The sequence below is a fragment of the Bidens hawaiensis genome, unplaced genomic scaffold (genome assembly GCF_021521415.1).
Source record: "Bidens hawaiensis isolate Kalapana, Puna unplaced genomic scaffold, B.hawaiensis_p1.1 tig00031769_1, whole genome shotgun sequence".
NCBI classification, from domain to species: domain Eukaryota; kingdom Viridiplantae; phylum Streptophyta; class Magnoliopsida; order Asterales; family Asteraceae; genus Bidens; species Bidens hawaiensis.
The window spans coordinates 69855-87520 of record NW_027495364.1 but is presented as its reverse complement, the minus strand read 5'-3'; the positions used below and the strand labels follow the sequence as shown (position 1 = coordinate 87520).

The window sequence follows — 17666 nt, the reverse complement described above, 5'->3', positions numbered from 1 at the left end:
ATAACAACTAATATACCCAATATTGAAGTGGGTTACCTTGGATTTTCGGATTAGTGACTAAGGGAAAGATAATATGGTCTTGTGCTAGCTTATAACTCCTTCCTTAGCTTCCTAATCGCTTGTTTTTGCTTAATCTTCCATCAAGATCTCCTAATCTTCAATATGGTGTATAATAATTTGAATTGGTGATAATATGGGAGGGTGGTGGTGATTGCCGATTATATTGAGAGAGAAAGAGGGTATAAGGTAGATGAGTTGGTACATAAGGTGTTGTGTTGGAGTGTGGATGGTCTTACAAGTAACCATAACAATCATTGTATGTGTGTAAGTAATATTATAATTGGGGGGTTTTGGGAGGTTGGTTGGGTTGTGTGAGGAGGGTCGGCCGAAACAAGGGGGGGAGTGGAAGGGTTTTGTGTTTAATAATATTACATGTGGTGTAGTTTAGGTGTTAAGGTTTAACGTTTCTTGTAATTTATCTAGCCAAACGAAGTCCGTTTTCGATAATTTTCATCAGACTTTGAGCGAAATTAGATTACAGTCAATGTCTGCCTAAAAACTTAATTTTCTGAAAAACTTGATGTCGGGTCCTTACGGTGTCCTCTACTGGCTTTCGGTTACTTATTTTCTAATTTTTGTGATTCGAACCTTCTAAAATTAATTTTATATACTATCTCTAATATCTTAATATAAAATTTAATTTTTCGAAGTCATCTAGACACTTTTATGAATTTATTCGTTTCTAAGTTGTTACCCATGGTCAATCTGTACAGTGCTTGCTACACGAAAAAATTTAACTTTTTCGGGTTCCTTACTTTAAAACTCAACTAAAATCAAAGACTATGGACAAAAATATTATTTCTATATAATTATTTTACTAATTAATACGCGATTATGGTTAAGATAATTACCAAATTAGTCTAATTTTTGACAGTTGTCACACTATGTACATTACTGGTGCAGAATATGTCAGTCTAATAGTGGAACTGGTCAAGTTTTTTTTTTCGGATCAATTGTGTTTTTATTGATTAATATTTTTTCTTAAGCCATTGCATTTTATCTTGATTCGTTTCATTGCTTATAAAAGTCGGCTTTTATTTATGTAATATAATTTGGTAGTGTTATCAATGGTTATGGATGATTGTGGTTTTTATAATATTATTTTCTTATGTTTATTTTTTTGATGGCAATGGATGATATTGGATGCTTAAAAATTTATTAAATAATCATTAAAATTTGGTTGTTTTAAACGTGGGTGGGTGGAGGGGGATATAGACAGAGGGACGCAATTACAACGTCAAAACTGCTGTTCAAACCGCTCGTGGCTCGAACTAGCTCGCTCGGAAATTACTCGAAAAATGCTCGCTCATTTTCTTGCTCGATTATAAACGAGCCGCTCTGCTCGGTTCGGTTTGCAAACGAGCAAAGGTCTGCTCGGTTCGGTTTGGCTCGAATATTTTTAATTTATTTTATATATAATTATAATGAACAGATGTATAAATATAGACAAAACACATAAATATAAGCTTATAAATTTTTAACCCCCTTTAAATTTTCCCTATTCCGTCAATTTTATAGTTTTATTTATTTCCTTCAAGTTTCTAGAATACTAAAAGTTTGTTTACATGATCATTTATCTCAATTGAAACTTATAAAAATTTACAATATATTACACGTTTGTCTAAACACTACTAATTTAATTATAAAATATATAATTTGCAACCAAGTGAAAAGAAATAAATAATGCTCGAAATCGCTCGATGTTTGATCGAAAAACGCTCAATTTGATTTTGGCTCGTTTCGGTTTTCGCTCGGCTCGTGAACAGCCTTAATCAAAAGGGCATACAAGAGATTTCATAATTTTTTTTTATGAAAAAACATATAAAGGGACTCATAGTGATTCTTTCAAAAAGTATAGGTACTCAGTTGTAATTCTCTCGAACATATATAATATATTATAACCGATACATACACACTTTATTTCAAAACCCTAAACCCCCTTGTCCTAGTGCCGCAATCGAGCATCAGCATTTGTTTGAATCAATCTGCCACTGCTTGTGTATTATTCAAGGTATTATTTTAATTATTGCCGATTGTCTTTGCATACTCTCTTTATGATTGGATCTTTAATTCAATGTTTTTGTTTTTGTTTTTATTTTTATTTTTATTTTTAATTCTAACTCCGAAGTTGAACAGCCCTAACGATTAATTAGGCCGATAATAATCGAAAACCTATTCTGTTTGTTTATTCAACAACTCTAGACTCTGAGTTTGTGCTACTGCTAGTATGAAGTTTTATTATGTCATTTGTTTTTTTTACCTAAATAATGGTACAGCAACTGTAAAAATTATATGTGAATCACTATGTATATCAAAGTTAAAGTTAAATTCTTTTTGCTAGAATTTGATTTAGCAAAAACATTTTGGATAATTCATTTAATACATTTAGATAGCATTATTAGTATTTGACTCATTAAAACACATTTCGTGTATCCGTACAGCTTGTATTGTAGAACTTACTAGGGCGGTGTGGTAGGGACTAACGATTAATAGAATTGGAATTTATATGTAGTTTTTGAAATATACAAATATATACCAAATTTTCAATTCTGATCAAGTTTGACCAAGTAGCGTTTAATTGGAAACGAATCGGTGGGGTAGAAACTAGCGATTAATCGGGCCCTAGGTGGGATTTTTACTACCATATGAAGCTTATACAGTAAGTCAGAATCTGTTCAATCTTGCAGGTGAAAGCAATGGCCACTTTGATTTCACAAAATGCAGCTTCTAAAGCCAAAAATGACATGTCCAAAAGAAAGGCTTCCGATGAGCCTTCACTGTTGGATGCCGTTACAGAACCGGAAAAGTCAACAAAGTCAAACTCTGGAAAACCAAAAAAGAAAAAGCGAGAACGAAAAGAGAGCCAAGAAGCTGTAACCGAGCAAGAAATCGAAATGAAAAAACTTGAAAACGTCTTGTTCGGGTCTTTACATCCGGTCAACTTTGGGAACGGTCGTGAAGAAGTTGAGGACGGAAATGACGATTCTACCCTTTTCTTTATGGACCGTTCTGCTAACAGCACGTTGTCGGTTTATGAAGGTGATGCAGTAAAGGAAGAATTGGTTGGTGAAGACGATAATATTAACCGAAAACCTGCTTGGGTTGATGAAGAGGAGCAAAAAGTCAACATAAACATATCAAAAGTCAACCGGTTGAGAAAGATGCGTAAAGAAGAGGATGAGAGTATAGTCACAGGTTCTGAATACGTCTCACGGTTACGCGCTCAACACATGAAGCTAAACCCGGCTACCGAATGGGCCCGTTTCGACTCACGGGCTAAAAACGCAACATCAGATACCGACAGCGATCAAGAAAACGAGGATCTCGACACCGTTTTCCAAACAAGTGAAGATCTTGTGGTCAAAGGGAAGTCAAAGTTGTTACCCGGGTTACTAGAATATTCTAGGTTGGTCAATGCTAACGCGCAAGACCCGTCAAGCGGGCCGATTAATTCTGTTCAGTTTCACAGAAACGGGCAGCTGCTTTTAACTGCTGGGCTAGACAAAAAGCTTCGGTTTTTCCAAATTGACGGTAAACGCAACACAAAAATCCAAACGATTTTCATTGACGATTGTCCTATTCGAAACGCGTCTTTCACACCCAACGGGTCACATGTTATATTATCGGGTCGAAGAAAGTTCTTTTACAGCTTGGACCTGGTCAAAGCAAAAACCGACAAAATCGGTCCGTTAGTTGGACGTGAGGAGAAAAGCTTAGAAAGTTTTGTAATCTCACCCAACTCGGAAACGATCGCGTTTATCGGAAATGAAGGGTATATTTTATTAGTTTCAACCAAAACAAAAGAGCTCATTGGGACTTTGAAAATGAACGGGACAGCACGTGTGTTGACTTTTGTTGACCAGGGTCATCAGCTGATGGCCACTGGCGGTGATGGTCAAATATACCACTTTGATCTTAGAACCATGAGATGTTTTCATAAAGGTGTTGATGAAGGATGTATAACCGGGACTGCGTTAAGTACAATTCCAAACGGGAACTTATTTGCAGCGGGTTCGGATAGTGGTATTGTGAACGTGTACAATCGGGATGAGTTTTTGGGTGGGAATAAACGGCCCATTAAGACGATTGAGAATTTAACAACGAAGATTGATTTTATGAAGTTTAATCATGATGCTCAAATATTGGCTGTTTGTTCGAGTATGAAGAAGAATAGTATGAAATTGGTGCATGTGCCTTCGTTTACGGTTTTTTCAAACTGGCCGCCTCTGAACATGACGTTGCGGTTTCCGAGGTGTTTGGATTTTAGTCCGGGTGGCGGTTTGATGGCTGTGGGGAATGCTGCAGGTCATGTGTTGCTTTACAAGTTAAATCATTATCAACATGCTTAATCAAGGTCAGCAGCCTATGTTAAAACATGGGTTTTTATATTTTCGTTACTTGATTATACTCAATGGCATTCGTTTTGGTATCTTTATGGTGCACTGTTTTTGTTTCAATTGTAGCATTGTTTTATTAACTCTGTTTTTCATTTATATTAGGCTTGATCTTTCGTATCTGGATTTGGTTGTATTCGGTTTTTTGTTTCAGTCGGCTTGTTACAGGTTATTGTGGGTTAAAATTGTTGGGTTTTATACAAGATTATCAAAGTTCAAGTTAACCATATTTAACATGAAAACGCAACGGAAGCTTAGATTTTAAAACTTGTTATGAACATACCATTATGTTAAAACTAAAACCCAAAGAACAAGGATCAAAATTACAAGAACAAGATGCTCACAAATGTAAATTGTACCTTCTTCTACCTTTAGAAGAACAAGTGATTTGTTGAAGGAGATGGTGGATGAATGACAAGCCTCCAAAGAAGAAGACCTCAAGAGTGTGATACCCCAAGCTATTTGTGACAACACCAAGTAATTGCTAGGATTTATGAACACTATATGAGCTCCCAAAGACTCCCAATTTTCTGCCCAAAAGGGGCCGTGAGTTTTGAGAGGGAGAGAGAGAGTATGAACTTAATTCAACACTTGAAAAAATTCAAAATTTAAAGACACAATTGCATGTCTTGGATGTGGAGATAAATCAACTTGTCATCACATGGAGACAAGGCATTTGATTGGGTAAAACCACCACCCCACATGGGTGGCCGGTTTTGTTTTTTTTTTTTTTTTTTTTGTTTTTGTTTTAACAATTAAAACATCTCCATCTCCATCTTATACTTTATAAAAATAATTTTATAAATCATGCATGCTATCTTAATTATTTAACCAATTAAATAATTAATTTATATAAATAAATTATCCAGATAATTTATTTAAATTATCAAGTGTGTTTGTTTAGAAAACCAATTTTCTAAACACGTAGTGTTCGGTATTCGTTTAAATGATCAAATCATTAAAGAATACATTTGGTGTTGTCTAGCTTGTTATTGGGTATGACCCGACTTGGATCAAACACAGTTAGCCACATTAGTATAAGTATGTGTCTCGGGCATACGTAATTCCAACAATCTCCCACTTGCACGAGATACATAGAAAATTAATGCAAGTGGTGAATACTGCCTAACAACAGTTCACCACCCCTAATGTGTTTGACGAAGTGCCATTCAATAACATCATCCCTTCAAGTCCCTTACTTGATATGATTTAGGTGAATCTATCATTATATCCCTTTGTTACTAGATGTCATGTTGGATCTAAGAGACATAGGTGATCATTCTCTTTACAATTCAACTTTATCAGGCCTTAGACATCTAAACTCTCAACACATAAGAGGAACAAATTCCTTCTTGACTGTATACGCCTCTCACTATCACTTTATACTCCACCCGAGCTCATCCTTATGTACCATCTTTTACGAATAGCGAAGGGGAGAGTCAAAGTGTAATACTTGGTGAAAATCAAGACCCAGTATACATCTCAGGTCTAAGGATAATATGAAATTCTCCTTTACTCAAAATTACTAATGATCAGGTCAATCGACTCCATGTAGTAATATTGAGAGCGGGTCAGTCCAATATTTGTATCCCACAAATATCTATGAACCTTGGCAGCATACCTATGTTTTATATTCATTCCTTATGAATATCCACCAATCCTAGTTCATAATAGTCTTGCTTCATATTTGTTCCCACAAATGTGATCGACTACGGACTTTTAGAATAAGATAACTTATTCATGGATTAAACATGCAAAATTAGAATTTAACTCAAGATTCCATAATCATATAAAAGAGTTAAATTACAAAAGTCTTTTAAACTTTAATACAAAATAGATCAAATCCAATTACTAGAATATCGAAGTCCTAAGCCACTCGCATGACGCTCATGTTTCGGTCTTTCTAGGAGCTTCGTGAATGGATCCGCAAGATTTTGATCAGTTCCAACTTTGCGAATACATATCTTTCCCTTTTCAACTTCATCCCTTATGTAGTTGAATCTCCGCTCTATGTGCCTTGTCTTTTGGTGCGAACGAGGTTCCTTGATTTGTGCAATCGCACCCTCGTTGTCACAAAAGATTTCTAGGGGGTCTTGAATGGAAGAGACCACCCCTAGATCAGTAATGAATTTCTTCAACCATGCAGCTTCCTGAGCTGCCAATGAAGCGGCGATGTATTCTGATTCTGTAGTGGACAATGCTACCACTTCCTGTTTTGAGCTCTTCCAAGAGACAGCTCCTCCATTAAGAGTGAACACATACCCAGATTGTGATCGAGAATCATCTCGATCAGTTTGGAAGCTCGCATCCGTGTAACCTTTTATAGCGAGTTCCTCCTCACCAGATCCATATATCAGAAACATATCCTTAGTTCTCCTAAGGTATTTCAATATGTTCTTAACAGCCATCCAATGACTGTTTCCTGGATTTTGTTGGTATCTGCTTGTCATGCTCAAAGCGCATGACACATCCGGTCTAGTACATATCATCGCATACATGATGGATCCTATAGCAGAAGCATATGGGATTTGTTTCATTGTTTCTTGCTCACCCTTTGAGCTTGGACATTGAGCTGAACTCAATATAGTCCCTCTTTGAATAGGTACAAAACCTTTCTTGGAGTTTTCCATCTTGAACCTTTTCAAGATTTTATCAATGTATGTACTTTGGTTCAAACCTATCAAGCGCCTTGACCTATCCCTATAGATCTTTATTCCCAAAATATAGGCAGCTTCACCAAGATCCTTGATGGAAAATCTACTTCCAAGCCAAGCCTTAACGCTTTCCATGGTTGGAATGTCATTTCCAAATAGTAGAATGTCATCGACATACAATACTAAGAAGGTAATTATACTCCCACTAGCCTTTTTATACACACAAGCCTCATCAGCGTTCTTGATGAATCCAAAATTTTTGATTTCTTCATCAAAACGATGATTCCAAGTTCTAGATGCTTGTTTCAATCCATAGATTGATTTCTTTAACTTGCATACTTTATTAGGATGTTTCGGATCGACAAAACCTTCAGGCTGAACCATATAGACATCTTCCTCAAGATATCCATTTAGGAAAGCGGTCTTGACATCCATTTGCCAAATTTCATAATCATAATATGCAGCTATGGCAAATAATATCCTAATAGACTTTAGCATTGCCACAGGCGAAAAAGTTTCATCATAATCAACCCCTTGAGTTTGAGTGAAACCTTTAGCTACAAGTCTTGCTTTATAAGTATCCAAGTTTCCATGCATATCAGTTTTTCTTTTGAAAACCCACTTACTTCCAACAGCTTTGGAGTTGAGTGGTAGTTCAACCAATTCCCAAACTTGGTTGTCATACATGGATTGCATCTCAACGTTCATGGCTTCAAGCCATTTGTCACAATCATTCTTGGACATTGCATCACGGTATGTGGTTGGTTCATCAGAATCTACCACGTAGCAACCTTCTACAAAAAATCCATATCTTTCAGGTGGATTGCTAACTCTACCAGATCTGCGAACGTTTTGTGTGTTTTGATCAACCACTTGATCACTTTCAACAACCTCTTGTTGAGTGCTAGTATCAACCAATTGTGTATCATCTTGTGATTCTTGATCCTCATCAAATTTCACTGTTCTACTATTAGTTCCTTCCTCAAGGAACTTAGTTTCCAAGAACTTACCCTTTCGAGCAATAATAACATTTTGCTCACTAGGGTCGTAAAAGTAATATCCTATATCATCTTTAGGATAACCTATAAAGATACATTTAGTGGATCGGACTTCTAATTTGTTTGGGGTGTATTGCTTTACATAAGTTTCACAACCCCAAACTCTTAAGAATGATAGCGATGGAGCCTTTCCATGCCATATTTCAAAAGGTGTCTTCTCCACTTTCTTGGTTGGAGCCATATTCAATATGCGAACAGCGGAAAGTAAAGCATAGCCCCAAAATGATAGAGGTAAACTGCTTCTAGCCATCATCGATCGAACCATATCTAATAGGGTACGATTTCTCCTTTCAGACACACCATTATGTTGTGGTGTTCCAGGTGGAGTAAGTTGTGAAATAATTCCACAACTCTTAAGATGATCTTGAAAAACATCACTTAGGTATTCACCTCCTCTGTCACTACGAAGTACTTTGATTGTGGTCTTGAGTTGTCTTTCTACTTCAGCTTTGAAGTCTTTGAACATTTCAAAAGCTTCATCTTTGTGTTTCATTAAGTACACATAACCATATCGACTATAATCGTCAATAAAGGTAATGAAGTATCTTTCACCATTCCTAGTCATTGGTCTAAAAGGACCACATACATCCGAATGTATGATACCCAATAATTCTTTTGACCTTTCAAAAGTTTTATTAAAGGGTTGCTTTGTCATTTTGCCTTGTAAACAAGATTCACATACATCAAATGAATCATACTCATTTGTTTCTAGAATACCACTCTTGCGAAGAGTTTGCATGCGATTCTTGCTTATATGTCCAAGGCGACAATGCCAAAGATAGGGATCACCCAAGTCCTTCTTGAGTTTCTTGGTGTTGACATTGTACATTGAACTACTATGTGACATACCACTTTGATCTATTTCATATATACCATTCATGGGTATAGCTTTAAAATAAAATATGCCATTCATCAAAACATGAATATCATAATCCATAAATTTAAAATCAAAGCCACATTGTTTTAAAAGGGACACGGAAATAATGTTTCTCCTTAACTTAGGAGCATACAAAACATTCTTCAAAATTACTTCCAAACCACTTGGAAGCTTTAACATGTAGTCTCCTTGAGCTTGGACTTCAACTTTTGCTCCATTGCCCATAAAGAGACTAATGTCCCCTTTGTTGAGTTGTTTACTTCTTTTGAACCCCTGCAACAAATTGCAAATGTGAGTTCCACATCCGGTATCAAGTACCCATGTATTTGAAGAAATAACATTCAGTTCAACATATATAGTAAAGATAATACCTGAGGTATGCCCCGCATCCCTCTTATCTTTTAATGCATTGAGATAGGTCGGACAATTCCTTTTCCAATGACCTATCTCTCCACACTCAAAGCATGGATCTTGCGTCGCAACCTTTTGCTTCTTTTCCTTCGGTTTGTAGGGCGTGATGGCTTTCCTCTTTCCCTTTCCTTGGACGTGGCCCTTGCCCTTAGCAACACTTGCTTTGGGTTTGGAGTTATGTCCCCTTTTCCCTTCATCGATTGTTAGAACGGGTAAAACCTTTTTACCCATTCCCGCTTCGGCCGTTCTTAGCATTGCGTGAAGCTCACCAATGCTTTTGTCCCATCCATTCATGTTATAATTCATGACAAAGGTTTCAAACCTTTTGGTCAAAGAGTTGAGGATCAAATCCGTAGCCAACTCATTAGACACGGGACAATTCAACCTACGAAGCTTTTCGATGTAGCTTTTCATCTTTAGGACATAAGATGAGACGCTTTGGGTTTCCTCCATACGACATGCATGAAACGCTCGAACCGTTTCGAAACGTTCGGCTCTAGCTTGTTGAAGGAACATTTCCTTCAATTGAGTTATCATGTCGTATGCCCCATGATGCTCGAAATCCTTTTGGATTTCGGGAATCATAGTCGCTAACATGAGGCAAGAGGCTTGCACCGAATCTTTGGTGTAGTTGACCCAATCGTTATAAGCCTCCTCATCTTCCACGTTAGGCTCGTCGGGAATGGGATCGTCTAAGACATATGATATCTCTTCTTGTTTGAGAACTATTCTCAAGTTGCGATACCAATCCATAAAGTTATTATGGTTTAGACGATCCTTTTCAAGGATGGTTCTTAAGGATAGGTTACGGGTGTTATGGGTAGAGGTGTTAGCATTGTTAGCGGCCATCTACAAAATTTAACAAAGTTTTATTTTAGTATTATAAACAATTTAATTATTAATACCCTTTTATTCCAAATTTTAAAATAATAATTAAATTCTAGAATCCAACGATAAATCAAATTTCGGTTAGGTGACCTTTATCCCGTTATTTGATTTAACAAGGTAGTCAATCTTGACAATTGCAACCCTTTGCAACTTCTAGAGGTATGGGACCATTCGAAATCCTTATTTCGTGTTGGCATGTTTATCCCATCAACACCATTGGACCCCATGCTTAGGTGACCTTTATCACATGGTTTCCAATTCAAGTCGTCCTACTTGTATAAACATGTAAGATTAACATACAAGTGGTTAGGTGACCTTTATCCCACAAATATGTTAATATTACCCTAAGTATATTAGTTTGCTCAAAATGGTTAGGTGACCTTTATCCCATTTAAAGTTCCCTAATACGTTAAGTGTCATACAAAAGGATGGTGTTAGACTTGTTTCCTTGGTAATTATGAAAAAGGGATTTTTAAGTTTTCCAATATTCTAGTTTGAAAAACATTATGCCATATCCTAACATGCATTTAGTAATATGGCGATTTTGAAAACCAATTTTCAAGGTTCAAGTTATAATAAAACCAATTTTATTATATGTGAGTAATCGCTTAGTTTTAATAAACCCATTTAATTAAACTAATTGACGTGATATTACCAAATATATATTAGAACCCGTTTCATGCTTGTTGTCGTTCCTATGTGACGGTTTGGATATCCTAATATCTATCAACCACACATTACATAAAGTAAAACAAACAACCAAGCATACATATGCAAAATATAGTCATAACCGAGAACCGCTAAGTTTGACCATACTTGTTAGCCGAAACAAGTATAGGTCATAAGTCACACCTAAGGGACAAAACATGACACAAGGATGGAATGTTGACTCCCACTTGACCTTGCATCCAAATGCTTCAAGTATCCTTTCCAAGTTGTTGTGTTCTTGTTGGGCTTGTTAATGGGCTCCAAACTTCCAAAAGTCTTCTTGGGCCCAAGAGTGAAATTTATGGGCCTAATGGGCTTGAATCCCATGATGGGCCGGTGAGGCCCAACAAGCCCAAAATTTCGGTCCAAGGCCCAAATCCACCAATTCTTGCATCTTCAATTTTTACAAAATGTATCCTAATACATATTTTTCTAAAAAAAAGAAAATGCAACTAATCTATTTATTACAAACCAACTTATGAATAAATAAATTACACAAGCCTAAGATTATGAATTATTACAACCATATTGAATAATAAACATAATCAACACATCCAAGGTCTAGGTTTCGGTTATGACACATCCAAACATACCAAATGTTCTAAGCATGCAACCTAAGCAACCAATGCCCAAAATCACCAAATAAAATCGCCCCCCCCCCCCCCCCCCCAAGAGGCTACGGCCCAAAATTTTTTTATTATTTTTTTTTTATTTTCAACATCCAAATGTTAATAATGGTTTCCTAAGATCTTTACATGCATGTCAAGATCTTACAAATCCATGAGGGGTAAAATCCACCAAAATTTCGGACCCCTTTTTCACCCATGAAAAACCCGAAATCTATGAACATGTAAGAAGCATAAGTCCTTGTAACCGGCTCTTGATGCCATTGTTGGGTTTTATACAAGATTATCAAAGTTCAAGTTAACCATATTTAACATGAAAACGCAACGGAAGCTTAGATTTTAAAACTTGTTATGAACATACCATTATGTTAAAACTAAAACCCAAAGAACAAGGATCAAAATTACAAGAACAAGATGCTCACAAATGTAAATTGTACCTTCTTCTACCTTTAGAAGAACAAGTGATTTGTTGAAGGAGATGGTGGATGAATGACAAGCCTCCAAAGAAGAAGACCTCAAGAGTGTGATACCCCAAGCTATTTGTGACAACACCAAGTAATTGCTAGGATTTATGAACACTATATGAGCTCCCAAAGACTCCCAATTTTCTGCCCAAAAGGGGCCGTGAGTTTTGAGAGGGAGAGAGAGAGTATGAACTTAATTCAACACTTGAAAAAATTCAAAATTTAAAGACACAATTGCATGTCTTGGATGTGGAGATAAATCAACTTGTCATCACATGGAGACAAGGCATTTGATTGGGTAAAACCACCACCCCACATGGGTGGCCGGTTTTGTTTTTTTTTTTTTTTTTTTTTGTTTTTGTTTTAACAATTAAAACATCTCCATCTCCATCTTATACTTTATAAAAATAATTTTATAAATCATGCATGCTATCTTAATTATTTAACCAATTAAATAATTAATTTATATAAATAAATTATCCAGATAATTTATTTAAATTATCAAGTGTGTTTGTTTAGAAAACCAATTTTCTAAACACGTAGTGTTCGGTATTCGTTTAAATGATCAAATCATTAAAGAATACATTTGGTGTTGTCTAGCTTGTTATTGGGTATGACCCGACTTGGATCAAACACAGTTAGCCACATTAGTATAAGTATGTGTCTCGGGCATACGTAATTCCAACAAAAATGAGAAAGGAAAGTTTTAAACAAAGTTAGATTGTTTGTAGCATTTTAGCTATTTATGATCACAATCAACAGGTATTCATTTGAAATAGTTAATACCATAGAAAACCGTAAAGTAATAAGATTTTGACTTTAGATCACCCAAAACACTTGCAATCGCTGTTCTTTGGTTGTTGAAGATCAGGTCGTTTCTCACCTTACAAATGAGCCAGAGCCAACACGCAGTTCCCATAGTCACGTGCACTGGTTCCCTCATCTTCTTAGGTAGCTGCAATGTTGCTGGGATATCCAGCAGGTCTTGTATCCTCCCGAAAACCCCCATAGAAAAACAAGAGTTCAAATCAAGTTTAGCGAATCGACGTACATAGATGACTAAGTACGTAAACAGTTCAACGAAAACCGAAATGAGTTTTTTGTACATGGGGGATCTATATGTCGAGGCGTGAGGAATAAGCATCATGTACGTAAGGCTTGCTCTGTGTACAACCAAAAGCTGCAACTCACTTAGAATCTCTTTATCATTTGTTCATTTTTTCCTCATTTTGACCCTTTAATGACCGATGCTGATCAACATGTACATGAAGCGCCACGTAGCGCTTTAGAAGCTATTTATAAAACCAAGACTCTAATAATATGAGGAGTTAAGTTCGTTTTTCGTCTTTAAGGTTTGGCCATTTTCATCCTAAAATAACAAAAGATTCCTGTTAGAATAAAAACTAATAAAGAGGTCTGAAGCATCAGAACGGACTTGACACGACTTTTACTTGTTGCCTTTTTAGTTGACTATTTTTTATATCACTTGTTTACGCTAAGACACAACCCAAATCTACTTGAATAAGTAAATAGGCCAAATCCGTGTCTTGTATCATGAAAACCTATCTAGTGGACAAAAAAGAACGAGTAGTCACTTGTAACAAAAATGCTAGTAGTAACACACTAACAATAACACTAATATTTAACCGCGAAAACAGTTGATGTATGCTGTGGCCATTTAGCTCACTAAATATGCGCTTCAACTACCCCATCGTTAAACCCTGAAGAAATTCAACCAAAGTATATGGAGTTAGCGATTACCTCTCACATCCACCAACCCCACCCGCCTTCAATGGTCATCTCACATCCCCTGCAACAATTGATGCCTCAACCACCTTGCTCGCGCCCCTCTTCACTGCCGCCTCTCTGTCCCTTGTGCCACTCTACCAGGGGTAGCGGCGCTCCTTGTTGTTGGGTGGCGTTATCAGTGGTACGTAGTGAAAGTAACAATTTCTTGGTGATTGTTGTCACTTACAAATTCAAATTTCCTAAATAAATTGTAGTTTCTTTTAAGTTTTCAGTTCCTTTGACAAGATTCAAGGTTCTTTAAATTAATTCGACCAAAGAAACGTAACGCTTCTTCCGGGTTCGTCACTTGTTAATTAAAGCGGGCGAAAACTAAGCCGAACGCTTAACTTTTGGTCGTATGAGTTGGGCTATTTTAAGGTCCAGTTAATTTTTAGACCACCCATCATTATCAGGAACTCAATCATCACCATAATTATCTGCTGCAGGGTTCTGTTAGATTGTAAATCATCTCCATCCGATAATGTTCTTCATTAGGCAAAGATGTATCTTTATTCGGCTGTTAGCATTCGGTTTGTTCAGTACTACCACAAGCTAGAGGTGCACAAAAAAGTCGGGTCCAGACCCGACCCGGAATTGGTTCCTACCCGTACCCAACCAGCGGGTAGGACCAGGTATAGGATTTCTCCCCAAAACCGACCCAGAACCGGAAATACCCGGTCAAAACCCGGAGGAACCAGTCAAAACCCGGTCAAATACCCGACGATACCCGGAATCGGTTCCTACCCGAACCCGGTTTGACTTTTGTTGACCATACCTGGAACCGGTTCCGGGTTAAAATAATACCCGATTTGTGCACGTCCACCACAAGCATGTTAACAGTTTGTATGTAAAAGGGCTTTAAAAGTATGTATGCATGTAATCATTCAATGTTGACAGCAACAGCATGAAGCTTGTCAAATTTCAAGATTTTTATGGCTCAGTAAAGATAAAAATAAATAAAATGTCCATTCGTGTCCAATAATTTGTTCCAATCTGACCCAAAACCAAGAAACTAAACTGATCAAATATATTTCCATGAAAAGAGTTGAGAATATCCATATCATTAGAATAATAACTAAGCTAGTATATTGAGTATGTGGACATAAAGCTCAAGATTTGCAAAAAAAACTAAATCAAAATAGCCTTTTTCTGAATATATATGCTATCCTACATGATATCACCAACAGGATATTTCACTCGCCACTAGCGCCACCAGTTAATGGGGCCCAATGCGCCTTCCCCCGCAATAGTTAATGATTCAACTTATTTCAAAATTTAAAATAATAAATAGATTTATTTTTATGTTAAGTTATGTTCTTCAATACAATGTTAACGTAATCTTATAAAACTTACAATTATCTCCATAGGCGCAAACGGTTTCAAATCTTTTTGCACCTTTGGGATTTCAGGGAACTTAACATTTTGAACCCGAAACCTAATCTGTAATCAAATGTCAAAAAGTCAACAAACAATTTCGTTGTAATAAATTTATTTAAAAATTAATGTAAACTTACTAACCTCTTCAGCTCCGTCTATTAACAATGTCCCGTATTCAGTTACATATGACCATTTGAATTGACCCCTGAAAAGGTCAAACAAAATTAGCACATAGGTCAAACTGGTCGAAAGTTAACCAGACCTGTGTAATGCAAAAAACCTCCTAAAGCGGGACATGTTCATATTCGTTCGTTAAACTAAACACAGAACAATGGACACGAATACACACTCATAAATAAACAAACAAGACATTTGTTCATGTTCATTCGTTGACTAAAGGAACAAAAAATTGTGTTGATAAACATTTGTAAATTAAATGAACAAAAAAGTTTTGTTCAGGTTCATTCGTTTACTATAAACGAACTTGCTGCCGAACAGTTCATGAACAGTTCACTAAATGTTTTGTTCATTTACTAGGCTAGGCCAGTCCATTGTGCCACCTCTGGATATAGAAAAAACGAGTTAAACCTATCACAAAAACACCACTAAAAACTCACTTGTGATCTGAGTCGGGCTCAGAAATCGAAGGGTCTGGCATTAGCAATTCTGGTATGTATATATCTTCAAAGAATCCAAGTGACTGCAATTTAATTCAATCAATATATACTATATTTGTTATTAATTAACAATAAAAACAATAAACTAAAAACTTTACTCAAAATCAGTTATATAAACAAACTTACACCGTAGACCATCAGCATTAGACTCTATAAGTCTTGCAGATAGAATTTCTCCCACAAAGGGCTTAAATATTATCAGCCTGAATTTCACCTGCCAAGTTAGGTCAAAATTAAATTATCACCATAGTTGTTAATAGCGAATAGCAGACAATAACGGTAAGCTGCCAACATGCTACGTAGTGATAACGATGAAATAGCGAAAACTATTTTATGTTTAGTGCTACACTAGAAAAAAAATTCAAAAATATTTTATATGTATATTATATCCAAATACACTGTTTTAATACGTATACTTAATAAATGACCTAAAATCCTGCTATTTTATAAATATAATATATCCAAATACACTGTTTTTATATCAGGCTATTAAGGCGCCAGAATCAGATAATCCTACGCTGTGCTAATCGCTATATTGCTCGCTATTAACAACTACGATCATCAGACACCATCAATAAATAAACTTAAAGTAAAAAAATGTTAATAATAGAAAAGTTAAAACATACTGTGTAAGTTGGAGCCCCTTCATTGGCAAATATAAAACCACCATTAATTGATGCTATATCATACACAGATATGCATAGCCCCAAATTTGCAATAACCTGTTTTATGAACATATTTATATCACTAGGTTTTATGTCATAAAATACACGTGTAATATGAATTAAAAAAAACAATACTATGTAACACCTTGTCAACGAAGAGACGCTCGAGCTCGCCTTTAATGGCTTCGTGAAGAGAAAGGGTTAAAAGATGAGGCTGCAGTCTGAATGTATGCTCCAATTTGGTTAACTGGAACATATTTACACCTGTACAAGTAACACAAAAGGTTCATTAATAGAGCAAACGTAACGTGTCACCACAAAAACACCCAAGAAAATGTTTATAGATGACAGGTCCATCATAAACAATTAACAATTCAATGTTAATTATCTAATTTAACATACATAAACAAGTACAAGCAAACAAGATAATACTGCAGTAAACTCACGAGGTTAAAAATCAAAATATAATTCAAGTTATATAAAAATTAAAAATATAATTCGTTGTTGTAACAGTTAATGTATTTTTAAAACATCTATTGATCAAGTTTAAACAGAAAATCACATCCCTGACAAAAAACTAACAAAAGAAATGACAATTTCATGATTCTAAATATATAAGCTTCAAATATATAATATTTTAGTGAATGATTTAACTTGTGCTTTAGTATTCAATATCACACTTGAAAATTCATCTGCACACAGATTGGTAACTAGCCAACTACAATTGAATGGTTGTTCAAAATTCACACTATATAAACCCTAAACCCCTATATATTATCGAATACACATTCAAAATCAAACAAACTGGAAACGTAAATCAGTTTACAGATTAAATTTGCAATACGCTGAAACATGAAGACGAATACAAAACTTGGAAGAGTTGAAGGACACCTGACCCGTCAGACAAGTTGACGAACACAGGAGCAGACGAGGCACCCGCAATGGAGACGCTAGGGCTGTAAACGGACCGAACATTCGGCGGGAAGTTCATTTACGTTCGTTCATTTAATAAATGAACG

At 36.0% G+C, this 17666-nt stretch overlaps 2 protein-coding genes across 2 annotated transcripts; one reads left to right on the top strand and one right to left on the bottom strand.

The window, feature by feature from the left end:
• Nucleotides 1–2522: 2522 nt before the first annotated feature.
• Nucleotides 2523–4574, top strand: LOC143582494 (U3 small nucleolar RNA-associated protein 18 homolog). The gene has a single exon (XM_077065041.1). It carries the CDS (start codon nt 2757–2759, stop codon nt 4407–4409), a length of 1653 nt encoding a protein of 550 aa, XP_076921156.1. The 5' UTR covers nt 2523–2756; the 3' UTR covers nt 4410–4574.
• Nucleotides 4575–15446: 10872 nt separating this feature from the next.
• Nucleotides 15447–16909, bottom strand: LOC143582495 (DNA-directed RNA polymerase III subunit RPC8-like). The gene is made up of 4 exons (XM_077065042.1): nt 16793–16909; nt 16609–16704; nt 15923–16196; nt 15447–15510 (listed from the first exon to the last, which is right to left on the bottom strand). The coding sequence occupies exons 1-3, from the start codon at nt 16901–16903 to the stop codon at nt 16077–16079; spliced, it is 327 nt and encodes a 108-aa protein (XP_076921157.1). The 5' UTR covers nt 16904–16909; the 3' UTR covers nt 15447–15510; nt 15923–16076.
• Nucleotides 16910–17666: the final 757 nt, after the last annotated feature.